At 40.5% G+C, this 18,827-nt stretch overlaps 2 protein-coding genes across 8 annotated transcripts in view; both read left to right on the forward strand.

The window, feature by feature from the left end:
- The first annotated feature begins 399 nt into the window (after positions 1 to 399).
- arpp19a (cAMP-regulated phosphoprotein 19a) lies at positions 400 to 6,137 on the forward strand. Its single transcript, XM_032559983.1, has 3 exons — positions 400 to 620; positions 3,282 to 3,404; positions 4,564 to 6,137. Exons 1-3 carry the CDS (start codon positions 564 to 566, stop codon positions 4,732 to 4,734), a joined length of 351 nt encoding a protein of 116 aa, XP_032415874.1. The 5' UTR covers positions 400 to 563; the 3' UTR covers positions 4,735 to 6,137.
- A 2,019-nt stretch (positions 6,138 to 8,156) lies between these two features.
- Positions 8,157 to 18,827, forward strand: part of myo5aa (myosin VAa) — a 67,434-nt gene continuing 56,763 nt past the window's right edge. For 3 of the 7 annotated variants that reach the window (XM_032559726.1, XM_032559729.1, XM_032559727.1), the window contains exon 1: positions 13,492 to 13,636. In XM_032559726.1, the coding sequence (XP_032415617.1) occupies positions 13,604 to 13,636 (33 nt within the window). In that variant the 5' untranslated portion in view covers positions 13,492 to 13,603. Of the gene's footprint in view, positions 8,431 to 13,488; positions 13,637 to 18,827 lie in introns of those variants that run through there. The other 4 variants (XM_032559730.1, XM_032559731.1, XM_032559728.1 and 1 more) reach the window with 3 other exon arrangements.

Below are 18,827 nucleotides of genomic sequence, written 5' to 3' on the forward strand. Positions count from 1 at the left end.
TTCAACTCCTCTGCATGGCGAAGTAGGCTAGAGTTCAGAGAGTGCACTGCAGTTAAGGTCCGGTCGATCTGCAGTGGTAATGTCTTCAGAGCGCGAATGTAATGACACTGAATCGTGGGAGGATGACTCATATGGTGACCATAAGGAAATATCATTTACGCCACGCAGAGTGCATGCACAATATTCCTTTTTAGAAGCGAAGAAAACAAGCTGCACTGGTTAATCAGTACCGCATCCTCCGTGTCCGAGGATTAGCGACGGGCTTTAGTGACAGCACATGGCCCCAACAGCTGATCGGGTTCACATTACGCAATGTCAATCTTGAGCCGACAGAGGCGCGCGCGAGCGTCATATGAGCAACCCGAGCGGAACGGGAGCGCGCGTGGTGTCTCCGCCGCAGGTGACGTAGAATATTTTGTACGGGAGCGAGCCTTTTAGCAGCCCTGTGTTGGAGAGAGAGAGAGGGGGGTTAAAAAAAAAAAAAAAAGTCAGCGCAGCTAATTTCACGATCATTTGTGAACCAAGTGGGCAGTGCCTTGGTCGAGCTGAAGGCTGATTTAGACATGTCGGAGGACAACGACGAAACCCAGACCGCAGAAGAGACACCGGTGGAGGAGACGGTAAGCATCGATCGGTGTTAGCAGAAAGATTTAGCCGTTGACTTTTTTACAGCCAAAGCTGCCTTCTGACGTTTAGCTGCTTTCTACCCGCGCTTGTCATTGTTGACACTTCCTTCAAAGCTAACAGCTAACCCTCCAGGGATTCATTTACAACACCCCGCTTCCAGCTATGTTACTGCATAGTGCTCCGTCTCTAGCAGATCTCTGGAGATGAATGTTCCCGTCTGAGTGGTTGTTGTCACGAATGTCGAGAGCATAAGCTAGCGCTGGCTGCTAGCCGTCAGAACATTCTCATACACTCAAACCAGCCGCTACCGTTAGCTTAGCTTAAACCCAGCCTAGCACCCATTTCTCTCCCGTTCAGTTTTCTGAACCGTAGTTACCTGTTCCGGTGTTACACACCTGTTCTACAGAACCTTAACCAGAACTGTCTCTACTGTCCGCGCGAGCAGTTTAATGGGTGGTTTATTTGTCACGAGGAAAGCGCCAGAAATTTCTGATACATCGATGTTGATTCGGTTAATCTGATTCGGTCTACATCGTGTTTTTGAACAAATAGCATCACAGGATTAATCGTTGTTTTAGCAGAGGAATCACTGCTTAAATTAATTTGTTGTTACTAAGTTATATGTCAGTAAAAAATTTTAAGACTTGTCAAAACTGTCGAAAAGCCATAAATGACCTATCAATCAAGTGATACAGAGCTGATGTATGTAGATTGAAAATTAACTTGGTTGTCAGTATTGCAAAATCCAGAACTTTGCTTTGATTTTAAATGTCTCATTTTACACCAAAACATTTGAAATGTTCACTAAAAGCAAAACATTATTTACTAAATTTTTCCATTTTAGTTTAGACATTGCCCCGAAACTTTGGACTTTATATTAATTGTTATTCAGCCGAAATGTCAAGTTTGTTACTGTCTTGTACAAGAGCAGAGTTCTTCGTGCAGCTATATTGTTTTTGCATTTTTTATTGTTTTGGTCTTCAAGGTATCACAATAAAGTGAAAGTTTATTTCAACACTTGTGGGGTTTTACCATATATAAATTGTAATAATTGAAATGACTATTTTTGAAGATTGAATTTTTCAATCTTTTCAAATTTGAAAAACCGTGTTTTTTTTGTTTTTTGTTTTTCCCCCACCAATACACTCCTTGGGTTTCTGTAGTACAGAATAATGTCAGCTCGCCCAACGCCCAGCATCTTGTTTGACAAGCCTGTTTTGTTGAATTCAGGTCATCTCTATAACAAAATATTAGGGTCTGACTAAGATTATTGCTATTATATTTTTTTTTTACGAAGATAAAGTTAGAATGTTCCAAGAATGCAGTTGTAATACGAAAATAAAATCATAATATTATCAGAATAGTGTTGTAATTTTATGAACTCTCCAACACAAAAATGAACAAAAGATAATTTTTTTTCTTATTTAAACAACATTTTCTCTTAATCTCAAGACGTTCTTCTCGTAACATTTTTCTTCATTTTGCTAATATTATGACTATATTGTTGTAATTATCCAAAATTCTTGTAGGCAAGCCCTAATACTTCGTCGTTCAACTCACAGAATGGATGATTGAAATAAGCGCAACTTTTTGAAAATATTTTCTTATTTGTAATTTCTTTCTTTCTTTTTTTTTTTTTTTTTACAAAACAAAGCAAGAAAAAAACCTATTAAAATCAAATTTGATATAAAAAAAAAAAATCAGAGATTTTATTTTAAACCATATCACCCAGAGCGAAAACACAATTTGTGTTGTGGAGGAGAAAAACCTGAAATAATGTTTTTCTTCTGTCCACTGTATGTTTTTTGTTGATATTGTTTTGAAAAAAGCAAAAAATATCTTTGAAAACACATCAAAATCAATCAAAAATTGAAGTTACAGCCATTAAAAATTAGAATTTTTGCGGGGGTTTAAAGTAAAATGTGAAAGTTGTGACACAAATCTGAACAGTATATTCATAATGAAAACTGGCTACATTTCTGCTGCTGTTTTAGGTATTGGCATGAAATATTTCTTTCAATTGTTGTCTAATGATTAATTGTTGACTAATACTTAGAAATCACTAATTGACTTTTGATGTGCTGCTTTCAGCGAAAAGGTCATAATACACTCTCACAATAATCATAATAATAAATAGAAAACATTGTGGCATAAAATGAACAGTCTGCTTGAATTCATTTCCAAGGCACACATAACGACTACATTCTAAAATAAACATTTAAAACATGTAAATGTAACTTATTACTAAGGTTGCTCGATATTTTTTTAACTGGTATGTTAAAAAAATACAGATATAAGTAAAACTGGACCGATATTCATAAGCTTATGTTGTATTCTGTCCTGTTGCTGTTATTTATGCACCTCAGTTAAAAAGAAAAATCCTATTTATCTTCAGATAAATTAAGCCAAAGTTGTGACTTTGTGCCCTAAATATTGCTAACAGGAAGTAACTAATTGATTAAGAACTGAATATTACTGAGACAAAAATAAGAGTCTCTTTGTCTTTGACCACCTTCTCTCACTCTTTACTAGGTACGCTCTTTATTTCATAAAGTTGATTAAAAACAAGACGTAGCTCTGCATCGAGGAGCCATAACATCTTGAATACCATTAATAACTTTAAAGAATTAGCTTGTGTTTCTGCTGGTTTTCAGGAGTCACAAGACAAGGTGATTAGTCCAGAGAAGGCAGAAGAAGCTAAGCTGAAGGCCAGGTACCCAAACCTGGGGCACAAACCCGGAGGTTCTGACTTGCTTCGCAAACGCTTGCAGAAGGGGGTGAGTCAGTTTTTTTTTTTTTTAGATATTACTTTGAAACGTCCAGGATTCACTCGGTGATGGTTCTTTATTCTCACGTTTTTAATTTGAGATTATCAGATCAGAATTATGTGGTCGGTCGTTGATGTCAGGTTTTTGTAAAACTTTGACCAAAGATATACAATGAATTTGAAAATGATGGATCTGACTATAGTGCTTGTTGCTGCTGAAAAGAATGCTTGTTAGGAAAGAGGAACTATGAGCAGTGAAATTAAAAGCTTCCCGTCAGCATGATGATGGAGGTGAAAAAGTTCATAATATCTCCCGCGTGGACTCCACTAGTCAGGTCTGGGTTTTATTTAGGGATGTCAATATAAATGCATGCCAAACTTTAAAGATTATTTGTGGGGAAAAAAATAGATAATATTATTCATAAATGTTTCCTTCTTCTCCTGCTTTGGTTTGTCACATAAAATTCCAGGTAGACAGTGAGCCATTCAATAAATTACAACATTATTGAAATGTAAGTTTTATTCCAGGAACTTTATCATTAATTGAGGCACATTATATGAATTACTTGCACACAGACTGGTGTTTTCCATGCTTTATCTCTGTTAATCTTGACAACTTTTCCCTTGCAGTTAATAAAAACATGGTGTTTAAAAAAAATTAGAATATTACATCAGAACAATATTTAAAAAAATAAGGGTTTCCCTCAACCTGGTGGTCCACCAGGCTTTACCTATGACTCCACCAGGCTAATCAGTGCTTATCTTTTTTTAACTCTTTCTCTTAAAACATGTTTGCATGTTTTAAGGCATTATAGTTAGTGTTCAAGTATTAATCTCAAAATCTTTCAATGACACATAATTATTAAGTGATATTTTCAAATTTATTGTCAACTTTAAACATTTTTTAACTCAAAAACATGATGGGCTGCTGGATGAATGACCGCCCTAGCGCCCAACCAACGGGTTTTGCGAGTTTTCTGGGGTAAACATTGAAAATTATAATTCAGGAGTGAAACGAAAAGTATGCTTAAATTTCCAAAGGTACATATAATCTTATAATGAGCAGAAAGCACGTTGTAATTTATTGGTCCCATAGTTCCTGTGGTTCTAAAATGTTTGCCATTGTTTCTTTGAAGTATTATCCACTCTTGAATTTTCTTTCTCTGCAGCAAAAATACTTTGACTCTGGCGATTACAACATGGCTAAAGCGAAGATCAAGAACAAGCAGCTGCCAACAGCTGCCCCGGAGAAGACGGAGATCACAGGGGACCACATCCCCACCCCCCAGGACCTGCCCCAAAGGAAACCCTCTCTGGTGGCCAGCAAGCTGGCCGGCTGATCCACATGGGTCCTTACGACTCCCCACCCCCTCATTCTCCATGACCCTGCTCCACCCGAGCCTCAGAGCTGTAACATTACCCACTCATGCACCCCGACCCTCTTTCCACTCCACACCAGCCTGGACAAACCCAAACAGAACCAAACGGTCAGCAAAGTGGCCGGCTGATGGCTTCTTATCGTTTTTCATTTCAGCCTTTTCTGGTCGAGTCCCTTCTGTTTTCCCCACTTGCCCTTTTTCTTTCCCCCTTCTTATATTTTCAGTCTACTTCATGTAAGATACAGAGAGAGCGTGTTGGTTGGTCTGTGGCGTCCCTTTGGACGGTAGGACTACTGAGTTAGGACGGGCGAACTGCAGAAGCTGCAACACGCAGCTCTAGCGTAAAGTTCAGGGTTCCTCAGATGAAGATGATTTATGCCTGTAGCTGTACGCCTGTATATATTTGTCCATGTTTGGCACAGGGAGACGAGACGAAATCAGCCCGTTCAGAACATTTGACATCCGGTCGGCGAATCTTTCCGTCTGTACGTTTGCGGGACGAAACCCTCCGACCCGGAGGGAAATCTTTTGTTTAGACCAGGGGTCTCAAACTCCAGTCCTCAAGGGCCGCTGTCCTGCAACTTTTAGATGTGCCTCTGCTGCACCACACCTGAATAGAATAATTAGGTCATTAGCAAGACTCTGGAGAACTTATGTACACAAGGAGGAGGTAATTAAGCCATTTCATTCCAGTGTTTTGTACCTGTGGCACATCTAAAAACTGCAGGACAGAGGCCCTCGAGGACTGGAGTTTGAGACCCCTAGTTTAGACGTTTTGCTTCCTTATTCGAGGACGTGTTTGGACGAGAATCTTAACCCAAGCTTCACCGCTTTACCCACTAGATTTCATTCTAAGAACGGGCAGGTGTCGAGGCAGACGATGCGGTGGACAAACGCGCTCGGCGATTCATTCGGGACGATACAACGAGATGTGTTCGCTTCAAGACTGAAGGAAGAACTTGTTGGGGTTTGGCCCGTATTTGTCAGGTGCAGCTGTGTTCCTGCTGGAGGTTACCGTTGTCATGAATGAATCATCGTGCTTAAAGAAGGGGAGGTGGATGGGCGTGTGATGGGGAAGATGAAACCCTGTAACTATGTGGACGACCAGTCTGTCTATAGATATATGTATAATATATAAAAAAGTGTACTGGGAATACATAATGTAATAAGTTAGGAGGAGCAACTATAGGTTGCAGTTTTATCTTCTAAATGTTCTGAGCTCTATGTTTAGCTTTATGAAGCGTGACCACTGACCAGGGATGCTAGCGTGACATCGGTGTGAGCTCTGCATGTATAATATGGCTGCCCTGCTGTCACAATGTGCCATTTTGTTTTTGTAAATAAAATAGTTTTGCACAAATGTTTCTTTGTGTTCTGTATTTTTGTCTTTTGCTTGCAAAAAAAAAAAGAAAGTTGCAAAGGGATGAATAGAATAAGCTGAAGGCTTAAAAATGCGACCGACTTTTTTTCTTCTTTTTTTTCTCGTAAAATGCAGCTAAAGCAAAGAAATTTTCTTTCTTTTCAAGCTTGAGTTTAGGGATGCGTCGCAGAAAAGTTATGTTTCAGCAATGCTGTTCAAAAAGTGAAATGCATTGATCAATTAGCGATATATTTCAGACGTGTTTATTTTTAATTATAATAGCTTAAAGCTAATGATAAGCCACTATTTTCTCTCAAAAGATTTTGCTTTGTTTTTTTAAAAAATTTTAAAATTAATAAATATTATTCGATGACCCATATTATCATGGGAAAGTCTGATGACGGCTGTCCAGCAGACACAAAGAGGGATAAAACAAGGAGGTATTTCCTAAATTGCCGGGTTTTCAGACAGCTGTTTCCAAGAATATTAAAGGAAAGTTAAAGGGTCGGTATTGTGTGTTTTCCATTAGTGCCATTTTGCACCTTAATCAAGTAACTGTTATGCTGAGTTGCTATAAAAATGCTATATCAAAAATGTCTTAAAAGCAGCATTCAGCTTCTATGCACCACAAATCTGGAACAAACTTTCAGAAAATTGCAAAAATAGCTGAAACAGAGTTTTTTTATTTTAAATCTAGTCTCAAGTTCAGCTGTTTCGAGCTGCTTTTGAACCAGTAAATGAAACACTGACCAACATATCTGATGTGTATGATTTTAGTGATGGCACTCATCAAAATGGAATGTTTATTCAATTATTGACAAAATACAAATAACTTTGTATTTTTGTGTTTTTATCATGTGAAGCACTTTGAACTGCCTTGCTGCTGAAATGTGCTGTACAAATAGACTTGATTGAAAATAAATTTTACTTCATGATTTAACACCTTGGAGACATGAGGGAGGGGTTACTCTGTGAGGCCGAAGCTTGGAAGCTGCAGCTGGGAGGAGGAGCTACATCTGGAAGGCGGGGCTAGGGCCAACCAGGTGCTTTTGACAGCTGAATGGTTGTCATGGAGATTAAATGATTTCTCAAACATGCATGAAAGAATCAAGGAAACACTATAGGTATGTTTTTGATGAGGGAATAACATAACATGATGTAAAGCTAATATATGAAATATATTTTCATAATATTGCCCCTTTAAGTAGAAGAGGTGCAGGGAAAAAACAAACCAGCCTTAAACAACTTCAAACCCATCTGGAGAAAGTTTTACCGGGGTCTCAAACTCCAGTCCTCGAGGGCCGCAGTCCTGCAACTTTTAGATGAGCCTCTGCTGCACCACACCTGAACAGAATAATTAGGTCATTAAGGCTCTGGAGAACTGATCCACACAAGGAGGAGGTAATTAAGCCATTTCATTCCAGTGTTTTGTACCTGTGGCACATCTAAAAACTGCAGGACAGCGACCCTCGAGGACTGGAGTTTGACACCCATGATAGTACTTCAAGAGCCCCACCAGAACCAGGGACACTGTTGGGCTGAGAAGGACTTTATTTCAGTATGAAGTAAATTTTACGTTTAATTTTGAAAAAAAAAAAAAAAAAAAAATCAGAGCCTAGAGGAGTGGTCTCAAACTCCAATTTTGCAATTTCCTACGGAGCCTGGCTCTAATATTAGCTCCTTAGCGGAGCTTTAAGAACAGTGGAGCATCACAATAACAGAACATTTTAAGTTCTGCGACTTCTTTTGGGTTTGGAAACCCACCTCTCTTTAAAAAAAAAATAAAAAATTAGAATGCGACCATGAAACCTACGGAAGAGGATTAGGGTCCTCTTCCGTAAACAAAAAAAGAAAAAAAAAAGAATGCGACCATGAAACCTGCCCTTCAACATAATTAAAACTTTCGCATCTCAATTCTAAAATTAACCCTTTTTTTGTTTGTGTACTTCTAAATCTTGACCAGGGGGAGGCGCTGTTTTCTCACTCGTCAGCAGCTGCCTCCGTTTGGCTGAGTCTCTTCACCCATCATCATTCCCAGAATGCACAGTGAGACGCCGAAACACGACCAGCCTCTGGACGCGCTGCTTATCATGGCGATATAACATCTTTTCTTCCCCCTCGCCCCGAGACCTTCCCGGCAGCAACTCAAGGGTTTCTGCCTGCGCTTCATGAAAACACACGCTGCGCCCGGTGCAGAGCGGAGAGCCGCCGCCGCCGCCGCCGGAGATTCATTCCAGATTGGAGGAAGGACATAGCGACCAGCCAGCGTCATGGCAGCGTCGGAGCTGTACACAAAGGTAAAACAAGTGGATATTTCTATCTGCTGTTCCGCGTTAGCTTGTGGGTTAATACTGTTTTAATGGGCCTCCTCTCGTTTGGAGGTATTTTCACTGCAAACAAGCTGACAATACTGAGCGTCATTGTAAACATAGAGTGTCTTTGAAAATGAATGAAAACGCTCCTCAGAAGGCATTTTTTTTGTGCGTGTGTGTTTGAAGGTTGCTGACAGGGGACACTGGTAATACACAAACGCTAGTTAGTGAGTCAGTCCACACAAAAAAAGGGCACCTTTTATTCACCAACAAATCTTTGTATTTGACATTTATCTTAGTTGTTCTCATTGATTAGCTTCTAGGTATTTTCTGGCCGCTCCTAACTGGAGCTGCAATGATGCAAAGGCGGTGCCAGCCGTCATGGAGGCCCTTCACTCTTATGTCCCCCCGCTGTTAACAGATTCATATATATCACTAACTAGGGGGGAAAAAAAAGACTATTTGCTCAACCGCTGCAGTGCCAGTATTTTGTGTTGGGGTGTGAGGTGGGCCTTGGAGGGAGCTGGGTACCGCCGAGATGCTGCGTTGCCAAACCCTGCATCCATCCGGACGGTGTAGCATCCTTAGCATCCAGGATGTTTAGACCAGATGAGGCCTCGGTAGAGCCATATGCTCACTAAGACTGCTGCTGATGCTGACCAGGCCTGTTTCAGATACAAGCAAGCAAGGTCATGTGCTGCTGCTGCTGCTGCTGATGATGATGATGCTGCTGATGAGGATGATGCTGCTGATGAGGATGATGATGAGGATGATGAGGATGAGGATTGCAAATGTAGTAGCAGAGATAAAGAAAGTGGTGTGTTTGTGAGAAGGAGGGGGAAGATGAGTCACCCCATCCCCCTCCTCTCTTTCTCTCTCTCTCTCTGCTTTGACAGCTGGTGTTTCCAGCGTGGATGTTGGTTATTTGGTGAAGAGAAATCGTGACAACGGCTGCTGAGATTTCTGCCAGACATTGTCGAGTGTTGTATTTTTTGAAATGCGCTCCGGAAGTAAAACTACATGGTGATGAGAGAGTACTTATTTCTACTACTGCAGGAGTTCCCTAAAATACAAAAGTATGGAAGACGAGGAACTTTTGAAATATTTTACATTATTTCAAAAATGTTGAAGTTGAGATCAGATTGTTTGTTTTCCTGAATTTTTCTTTTGTGATTGGTTTGCGTGCTTATTTTTCTGTCATATAATCGGAAAACTTCTTTGACAGTGAAGTCTGTCCATTTGAGTCTCGCAAACCATTTCTCTGGTTTATGTTGCCAGGTTTTCCTGAAATCCCAGCCGTATTTTCACATGGTTCTCCACGTTTTTCCTACAGCTGTACAGAACACATCCAATCCCATTGCGATTGATTGAAAACATTCAAATAAAGAGGGGGAAATCCCCCTAAAACATGGAGCTGCGTTTTCCGTATGCCCTATGTGACGCCGCCACAACTTCGTCACGTGGTCGAAGCATTCGCAGCACCTCATGGATCAAACACGATAAGGTAACACCGGATCTTTTCAGGTGTTTGGCTCCGTCTGAACTGGGGTAATCAAATACTGCAACAACAGCGAACACAGAATGGAGACCTCCGAACGCATGAAGTGATAAATTGGTCAAAGTCTGTCACAGCACATACTCAGTGTCACAGCAATAAATTCATGCCAGCAAGTCAGGATTTCATACTATGAAGGATTACATTCATAACGTGCAATAGAAAGCTGCTGCTAAAGATGAGCAAATCAGACGAGGAACAATAAAGATTGTTAATGTGAGAAAAGTTAGGTCTTACGCCAACACAGAAGATCTTTGGCAACAAAAAATCTAGATGAGACCTTTTGTGATTTCTACAATTTATAGATAAGTTGACTTCCTCCAGTTATTCCTGAGCAGAGACTGGATTTAAATGAGTCTGCTGTCTGGACTGATTGACCTTTATTGCAGGGAAAGGTTTAGGGGTTTTCTGGTTATGCTGCTGGTGGGAAGCCTAAACTTAGGCTCTGCCTTAAACAGCACATTGCCATTAACAAGTCTGCCACTAACTGTGACTTACCTTTTCAGCTGTGGAAAACACTCTCCTCTTTGTGCTTTCTGAGGCAGGCCTGTGCAGGAGCTCATTGAGGACGGTTAAAGAGCCCTTTGAAAACGCTCGCACCCACAAACGCTCATCATTAGACCCAGATCCAGTCTCGGGTTCAGGGTCTGTCTGATCTGTTAAAGGAAGGTGAGTCGGACCTGAAGGTCTTTAAACTCGACTCGGTTTCTTTTCCTGTGGAGAACGAGTCAGGATCAAAAATAGAACCAGGCGCTGAGAGTAAATGAAGCTGAGCTCTAAAATAAAAAGTAGAGATGCCCAAAGAGGGAGGATGTTTTCATGGAAGTGCCCGAGAGATGACTCGAAGAGGAAGCCGTTTTTATTTTTTTTATTATTTTTATGGATTCCTAAAACTCTGCATTGATTTATGAGCTTTAACTGTGGGAAGACTATTGCTTCAGCAGATTATTGTTTTGCTTTCTTACAAACTCGGCGTTGGAGGAGGGTTGTGAAAAAGATGCTGCGATTGTAAAACCTCCTAATTGGTTTATAGTACATTTGTTCAGTGACTCAGCATGGAGGGCTTAGATGGCTAAGTAAAGTTTGAATAAACTTTAATATTAGTTTCAGCAATTGTTAAAAAAAAAAAAATGAAAGTCTTCTTGTGCCAGTCACCAGATTTTTTGGAGATGTGGAGTATAAAGTCTGGAAGCACAAATGGTTTTTCAATTCCCTATTTTGTTTTTTTTTTTTCAGACCTGGAAAACGCTTAATGCTAACTGCATGCTTTTCCAGAACTTCATTAATTGAAATAACCCTGGAATAAACATGCCTGATGAGCTCTGGGTGCTTCAGTTATTCTCATAAAACCAGGATCAGCTGATAGACGAGAAAACACCTGCTGTTGCATCACTCGTTTGGGATGATGCCAGACTCTCAGGATGTTTGACCGTATTTTGCTTACCGGTAGTTTTTTTTCTTTCTTCTTTTAACCCATATACAGCGGTGATACTAAAACCCGCTTCGTTATTGCTCTGCACCGGAACATAAAAAGGTCATTGAGAGGCCCGGCGAGCGAATAACACCCCTGATTCTGCGGTTTGAAGCAGCCATTGATGGATGTAATGTCGACCGAATAGCGGCGACAGTTAAAGTAGAGGAGGGTTTGATCCTTGTGATTTACAGCCGGCTTGATCAGAAGTGGTGCCAAAACTGCAGCGTGTTTGACATTGTTGTGAGTTTCTTTGTTATTTTTTTTAATCGCCCAGAGAGAGGCGATTAATCTGGGCATAGTGTAAATATAACCATATAAAGTGGCATATCATTCAAAATTAATTGTATTTCAGTGACTATTTAGAAAGGGAAACTCAAACACAGATGATATTAGGACTGAGTTGATTAATTGTGATTAATCGATTATTGAAATACCCGTTAGCTAGTTTAGTAGTTGATTAATCATTGAACATAATTAAATATATTTATATTTAAGATACAGAGAAAATCTTTGTTTATAAATATGTTTTACTCAGAACTCTTAAAGTCTCATAGTTTTTAGTTGATCCAGTTTAATTCTGTTAAATTCTGTATATACTGTATATATAAAATAATCTGAGATTAAGCACCTTTTGCTATGTTAACCAAAATAAATAGTCAACAGATTATCCCTACACTGTATTGAGGTTAGGTCAGGCAGAACGGACTGAGCTTTTCAGATGTTGATGTTGAAAGTATTTTATATGTATATATTTTTTTTTACCCCCCCAGGGGTCTTTTGTGGGCTCTAGTGTCCCTTATGTGACAGTAGGCTGACAGGAAGCAGGGAAGGAGAGGGGGAAGACATGCGGCAAACATCGTCGGGTCCGGGAGTCGAACCCGCGACGGCCGCGTCGAGGACTCAAGGCCTCCAAATACGGGTCGCGCTAACTGCTACGCCACCACGGCACGCCCCAAAAGTATTTTATATTTTTAGCTGTGGATGTATCCTTTGCTACAAATGATCTAGTGTACACTAAAGGAACATCATGTCATTGCATTTTAGGCAAAAAACAAACAAACAAAATGGTTATTTTCTTATTTAAAAAATGAATTGAATTATTTCTTTTGTACCTTCTAATATTATTGTATTAGGATTAAGTAGTAGGTGAAAAATCTGCAGATGCGCCATTTTTTAAAACTCCGATTAATTGTTCGAATGATCGATTAATCAAATAGTAAAATAATCTCAGATGCAGCCCCAGATGACATCCAGACAGGGATACACTTCAGATGTTTTTTCCTCATTTAGAGAATATTACCTTCATCTAATGAGAAACTAAATTTCACTTTGTTAGCAAATTTAGAATATTACATAACATCTGTGAAAAGTTTCCACTTAAAAAGATGACCATGTACATTTTATGAGATTAGTTAGAGCTGCTTTTGCATGAATTACTGCATCAATGCAGCATGACCCGGTTGCTTTGACAACTACATTTTTTTTAATCTTGTGTAATATTGTACACATAATATTATGTAAAATGAAAAATAAAGCTTGAAATATTTCACACTTTACGTGTAATTAATCAATTTAATATTTCAACATCACGTTCTGAAATAAGCGACGAGAACAACGGAACTTTTTACAATATTGTAATTTTTCAAGATGTACCTGTGCACTTTAAAACAGCATCATAAGACTGATAAAAATCATAATTTTGTTCCACTAAAGGTTCGTAAAGTAGCTTCAGAAGAAGAAAAACACATCTAAGCCTTACGTTGGACTTCTATTTTTTATTTTGTAACGTTTTGATTCTGCAGCCATGTTCATCACATCTCTGTGAGTGCTGCTGTTGTCTCATTCGGCTCCCGGCTCATGTGATCGACGAAGGAAGCCGGGATGTTTGTTGACAGGCAGACGGGACGGCCAGTCATGTGTTGCGGGAACCGTAGGGAACGTCCGTGAACCGCTGCTTGTGTCTGCAGACACAATGGGACGCTTCTGCTCCAGAGCTCAGCGCTCCATCGCTTAGAGCCTGGACTTTTTTTTTTTTTTTTTTTTGTCTTACCCTCCACACGTGTGACCGGGAGCAGAAGGAAAACTAACCGGATGCAAAGGATGAGTTAGAAGTTGGCTCTGCTCACAAGATGAACCGGGAGCTGGAGTATATGTTCGTTCAAGTAAGTTTTGGCTTGTTTTTTTGTTGTTGTTTTCTTTTAATGTGTCGAGTTATGAAAATTCTCAGACTTCAGTCAGACAAACGTTCATGCTTTGTTTTGGATGCAGTTCGGTTTCACACGTAGCTATTTGTCGAGTGTTTTGGGCACGGTTCTGTTCTGGTGGTGAATTTGGTACCACCTCTGTAATGGAGTGCATGGAGTCACTTTAATTACTCCAGTCAGGAGGACCAGATTCCAGGTTTCAGCTTCGGAAAACTGAATCAATTGGTGAAATTGGTGAAATGAAATCACTTTTTTGCGTTTCGTTTGTGCATCCTTAGGTTTAGCGGCAGGTAAACTGTACAAAAACTCTGACTTTATGCTTCCATCTCTTTCCCCTGGCCTTTTGTAGTCCATCAAAACGGACAGCGCGGCTCTGAGAGTCGAGCCAGGCCAACCTAATGTGATTAGTGGCCGGGCAGCATCACAGTTTCTCAGTGAAAGAGACCTGGCAGGTTCTGGATCTCGGCGTCCTCCTTAGGAAACTCAGGTCTCGAGACCCGTTCGTTTCATAACCGTCCACGCAATGCGAAGCCTCTGAACCCTGGCGTCATGCAGTGTCAGCCCAGCTGAGCAGAAAAACAGCAGATCCTCACATGAGGGGCATCATGTGACGAGGCCTTTGCAGTCTGGGACTCTGTTGACGGCTTTGCAGAGAGTATCCGGGCCGAACCACGGTTCATGCAGCTTCGCTTCTGTCTGGACGGCTCCCTCCGGCCCTCCTCTTTGTAACCCGTCTTAAGGTTTTAATCTTCTTCCACTTGATCCACTTTTGTCCAAATTCCTCTCATTCCGATCTGCAGAGTTGTCAGAACAACATCGCTTCAGGCTCTGAGCAGTTTTGAGCTTTAGTTTGATGAAGCATGGCCAAACTTATTGTTCTCGTGAGATTTCAGTGGTGGTTTGGATGAAGGAGCCTATTATAGTCAAACTGGTAATCAATCGATCAATCAAATTTATTTATATAGCACATTTCAGCAGCATGGAAGTTCAAAGTGCTTCACGTCGTGAAAAGAAAAACATCAAACACATCTTATAGTCAATAGTTGTGAAAACCAATAGCAGACATTACATTTTGTCAAGTGCAATCGTTAAAATTATCAATACATTATCAAATATGTTGGTGAATGTTCCACTTATTATGGTTCAAAAGCAACTCTAAACAGGTTTTTAGTCTTGATTTAATGGAAATCAATGTTTCAGCTGTTTCGCAGTTTTCTGCAAGTTTGTTCCAGATTTGAGTTGGATAGAAGTTGAATGCTTGCCTGTCAGTTTTATTTATTTATTTAAATTTTTTTAAAGAGACCATCATGGCCCTTAAGTTTGACATTTCCTACACAAATGGAGGGATATTGTCATGAAATATTTTCCCTAGAAATGTTGCAAATTTTACGACGCATAAACAGAATTTAAACTGAAAACAGTTTCCATGTTCAGAGTTTGTGGTCTTCATATTTTAGTGTCGGGGTGGGAGGGGGGAGATACAAAAATCAGTTTTCATTGATTTTTAGAAACTTAAGGGAAAATCTTTCTCAACCAAGCTGAAAACATAATACTCCCTGTTGTGAAATCATAAATAAACTGCAATTAATCACATCATCTACGGAAAGCTGAGCTCTGTTTTACTCGGGACCGACCAAGGCCAGACTTGTACGCGAGACACCACTTGAATAGAACCTGTCTGACAACATGAAGTAGGGTAAGAGATCTCAAGAAGTGACACTCTGTGCCCCTATCTGACCAAATCCACCTACAGATGAGAAACAATGCCATTTATCACCGTGGGAAGAGTTACGAAGCAAATCCTTTGGATCTAGGTCATTCCAACATGGAGAGAAAATCTGCAAGTAAAGGACAATGGCCGACTTCCCCCTAAGTGGCTAGGTGGCGCTCTACTGGAGATGCCAGATGAAACTCTGGAAGCTCTACAACACCACTGTTCCTCCCCTACATGTTGCTGCTTACAGTCAGGTGGCTAAATTACAAACTGTCAGAGGAAGAAAGAGGTAGTATTCTATCAGATAAGCACGGAAAGATGTTATACGTAGCATTATTATAGCTTTAACAAGCAGTATCTTGGATTATTTTAGAAGAATGATGATGATGGTACCGATGCCGTGGAAGTGACGTGTTTGGCTCGAAGTTATTACACCGTGAGGTGACGGCGCTGCCAGAGGAGCTTCAGATCAAGAGTCAAAGCTCCAGGCTAAGTCTTTCTAATCTGCTCTTGACTCTGAGCAGATCTGCTAACGCTCCTCTGGGAAGCTCCGCCCCTTTTGGTCCCAGCAGTACACTGCCAGTACATGAAGCCACACACACACACACAGAAACACACACGCACGCCCACGCCCACACACGTTTGGGTTCAGCGTAGCTAATGGTGCTAACGTATACACCTGGGATCTGAATTTACAGACTGTTTTATAATCCTAGATTGACATTGTGAAAGTATAATATAAACTGAAAAGTGAATTTCAAAAATGAATGATTTTACAGAGACATTTATAAAACTTAAGAAACACTGAGGATGGTATGTTTGTGTAGATTAGGATACAGATAATTTGGCATTAAGCTCTTCATAAGCACATCCACCTGTTTGCCTTTTGTCTTTAATTGTAATTCTTCAGACGTTTCAGTTCAAGCTACTCAAAAATAAAGCCTATGTTGCTGTAAAGGAAGGACTGATCGTCTGTTTCTGCGGTTAAACTGTGCTGCAGTTGCCCGTTATGCGATTAGCTGGTGTTAAACCCTAAATTAGCTTAATCACTCTCTAGTCCTTTATCTCAGCTAAACCAGGATTAGCCATGTATCTCCGAGGGCTACCTTTAAATGCTTCATACTGACCTTTTGACCTCTACTCTACGCTGACAGCACAGACCAACTCTTTCTAAGTAACTTTAATTTGTCCAATATGGTCATTTGTGTATAAATATATTTAAAAAAAATAATACAGTCCTATAAATAAAAAGCTGATTACAAAACAGCATTAGGAGAGTGGCAGACAGAAACTACAAGACAGTTGCTGCTACAAACTTATGAGAGGTTGTAGTATTTTTGAGATGCAGGAATCAGGATTTTCTTGGCCAAAACAGATTTCTGTTTCACTTTGTGTGCTGATCCATTGATTTACATTTTTATTCAAGTCATAATATTATTTTTGTTTCTTTTCCAAGGACTGTAACAGAAAAAAAAGAGAAAAATGTGCTGCAGGTTCTTTGATAAAGCTTGTAGTCTTGAATCAAACACAAAACGAAGGCATGGAAGCTAAATAAGGCTCACCATCACCTAAAGAAAGGACAGAGAAATGTCCTTTCATTAAAATAAAAAAAGCACTGTTGCTGGTGGAAGAGTTTATTGACAGTTGGAGCTCTTGGTTTTGACTTTTGGAGAATCAGTCAATTCTAGTTTCTGGGTCATAGCTTCCTGTTGGAGTATACCCCAAATATTTTATATCAGCAACGTTGAATTAAGTTGTGAAACTGTAGTTCACCATCTGAAATATTCGAATGATCAAACCTGAACTCTCAATAGGAATTTTTAAAAAACCGTTTGAGAAATCTTTAGGTTTAGAGAGCCAACCACGATTAGTTAAATTCAGCACATACTTGAGAAGGCCTCTGAAAACACTGAAATACCAAATCTACCTTACTGTACATTAATACGCAACCAGCTTAGCGCTACCGTAGAGGCCAACATCCACCGCCTTCCTGTTTTTCACTCTTTGGAGTTTAGCCAATCGGTGGCAAGGAAAACAAATAATGCTTCTGGACTCGCTGCTTTGCAAACGACAGCCAATAGCTAGTCGAGTAGCGTATTTTGAATGTTTTAGGTATGCTCTATAAAAAAATCTGTGAATAGGCGAGTTTTCCATAAGTACTGAACTACGACTCGATGAGTTTCCACCGTATTTCTGTCGCAGAAGCTACATTTGTTTTCATCTTTAAATACGTTTTAGTCCTTAGAGAAGAAAAATGAATCAAGGGTCAAAGGTGGAACGCGCAGATTAAACCTCAAAGACTCCTGGAAAACAGTATCGGCCAAGAAGAGGCCAATCAGTGCAAAGTTGACGGAGTTGTAAACAAACGTGTTGGAGTTATGTTTCCGGGCAGAAAATGTGTTTGAACCATTTCCTGATTACTCCACCAACAGTTTCTTTGCCACCAGCATGAAACGTCTGTGAGAACAAGTCCAAACAGCGTGCTGCGTTATGTCTCCTTAAACGTTCAAAACTTTGTTAAATCCGGTGGCAAAGACAGCAGAGGATCGCAGCTGGTTTTGAATATCATATCCAATAGCGCCGGCTCCATTCGTTTCCCATCAGAACATCTGTGACGCAAACGCAGATGGAAGTTTGTGTCGCACCGATTTCATGCCTCTTGTCCTTATTGTCATGCTGAAATTGTGCAGATCCCCCTCCTCATCCCTCCTCATAAGTGCCGCATGCAGCATAGGTGGAGAGAGGCTTTTTCGGTCACGTGATTTCTGATGTCACACATGCTCTGACGTCTTTGCTTCTTTATCGTCTGCCGCCAGCGACACGCCAGCCTGAGCTTCGTTCACTCTCATCCCGCCGTCTGTCAGAGTTTCTGTTCCCTCATTCGTCTCGTTTTTGTTTTCGTTCGCTCTGTTTTTCCCACCTCACGTTTCCCTAAATGCGCAGCAGTGGTGCCGCTCAGGCTGACGCCCCTGAAACATAAAAACTTTTAGTTTTCGTGCTTGTGTGTGTTTGGGTGTGCAGACTCAACCTTCAGCTCTCCTTCCCTTTGAACCCAAGGGGTTTAGTTGGTGTACAAATATGATTCGCTGCCCCTGCAGTTAAACCGTGGCGCTTTCTCTTTCTTTTGTCTCCCACTCAGCGCCTGTCTGCGGATCACACAAAAAGCAACGAAGTGAGCAACTTTTTGACATATTTCGGCGTTAACCGAAGCGACGTGTGAAGTGAGAGTGTGCGGGTGTTTTTCTGTCAGAAGGTGATTATCGGGATCAGGAAGTGTGTTCATGTAGCGCAGAGATGCCTCTGCGAGGTGCGATGCTGCTCAAAACTCCCTGCTTCTATTTTTAGCCTCCATCCTCCTCCTCTCCGTTTCTTTCGCCGTTGCTAGGAGGCTGGTTGCTGGGACAGTGTCCTGCAGGGACCAAAGAAAAGGTGAAT

This window comes from Xiphophorus hellerii, chromosome 4, assembly GCF_003331165.1.
Source record: "Xiphophorus hellerii strain 12219 chromosome 4, Xiphophorus_hellerii-4.1, whole genome shotgun sequence".
In the NCBI taxonomy this organism is placed as follows: Eukaryota; Metazoa; Chordata; class Actinopteri; order Cyprinodontiformes; family Poeciliidae; genus Xiphophorus; species Xiphophorus hellerii.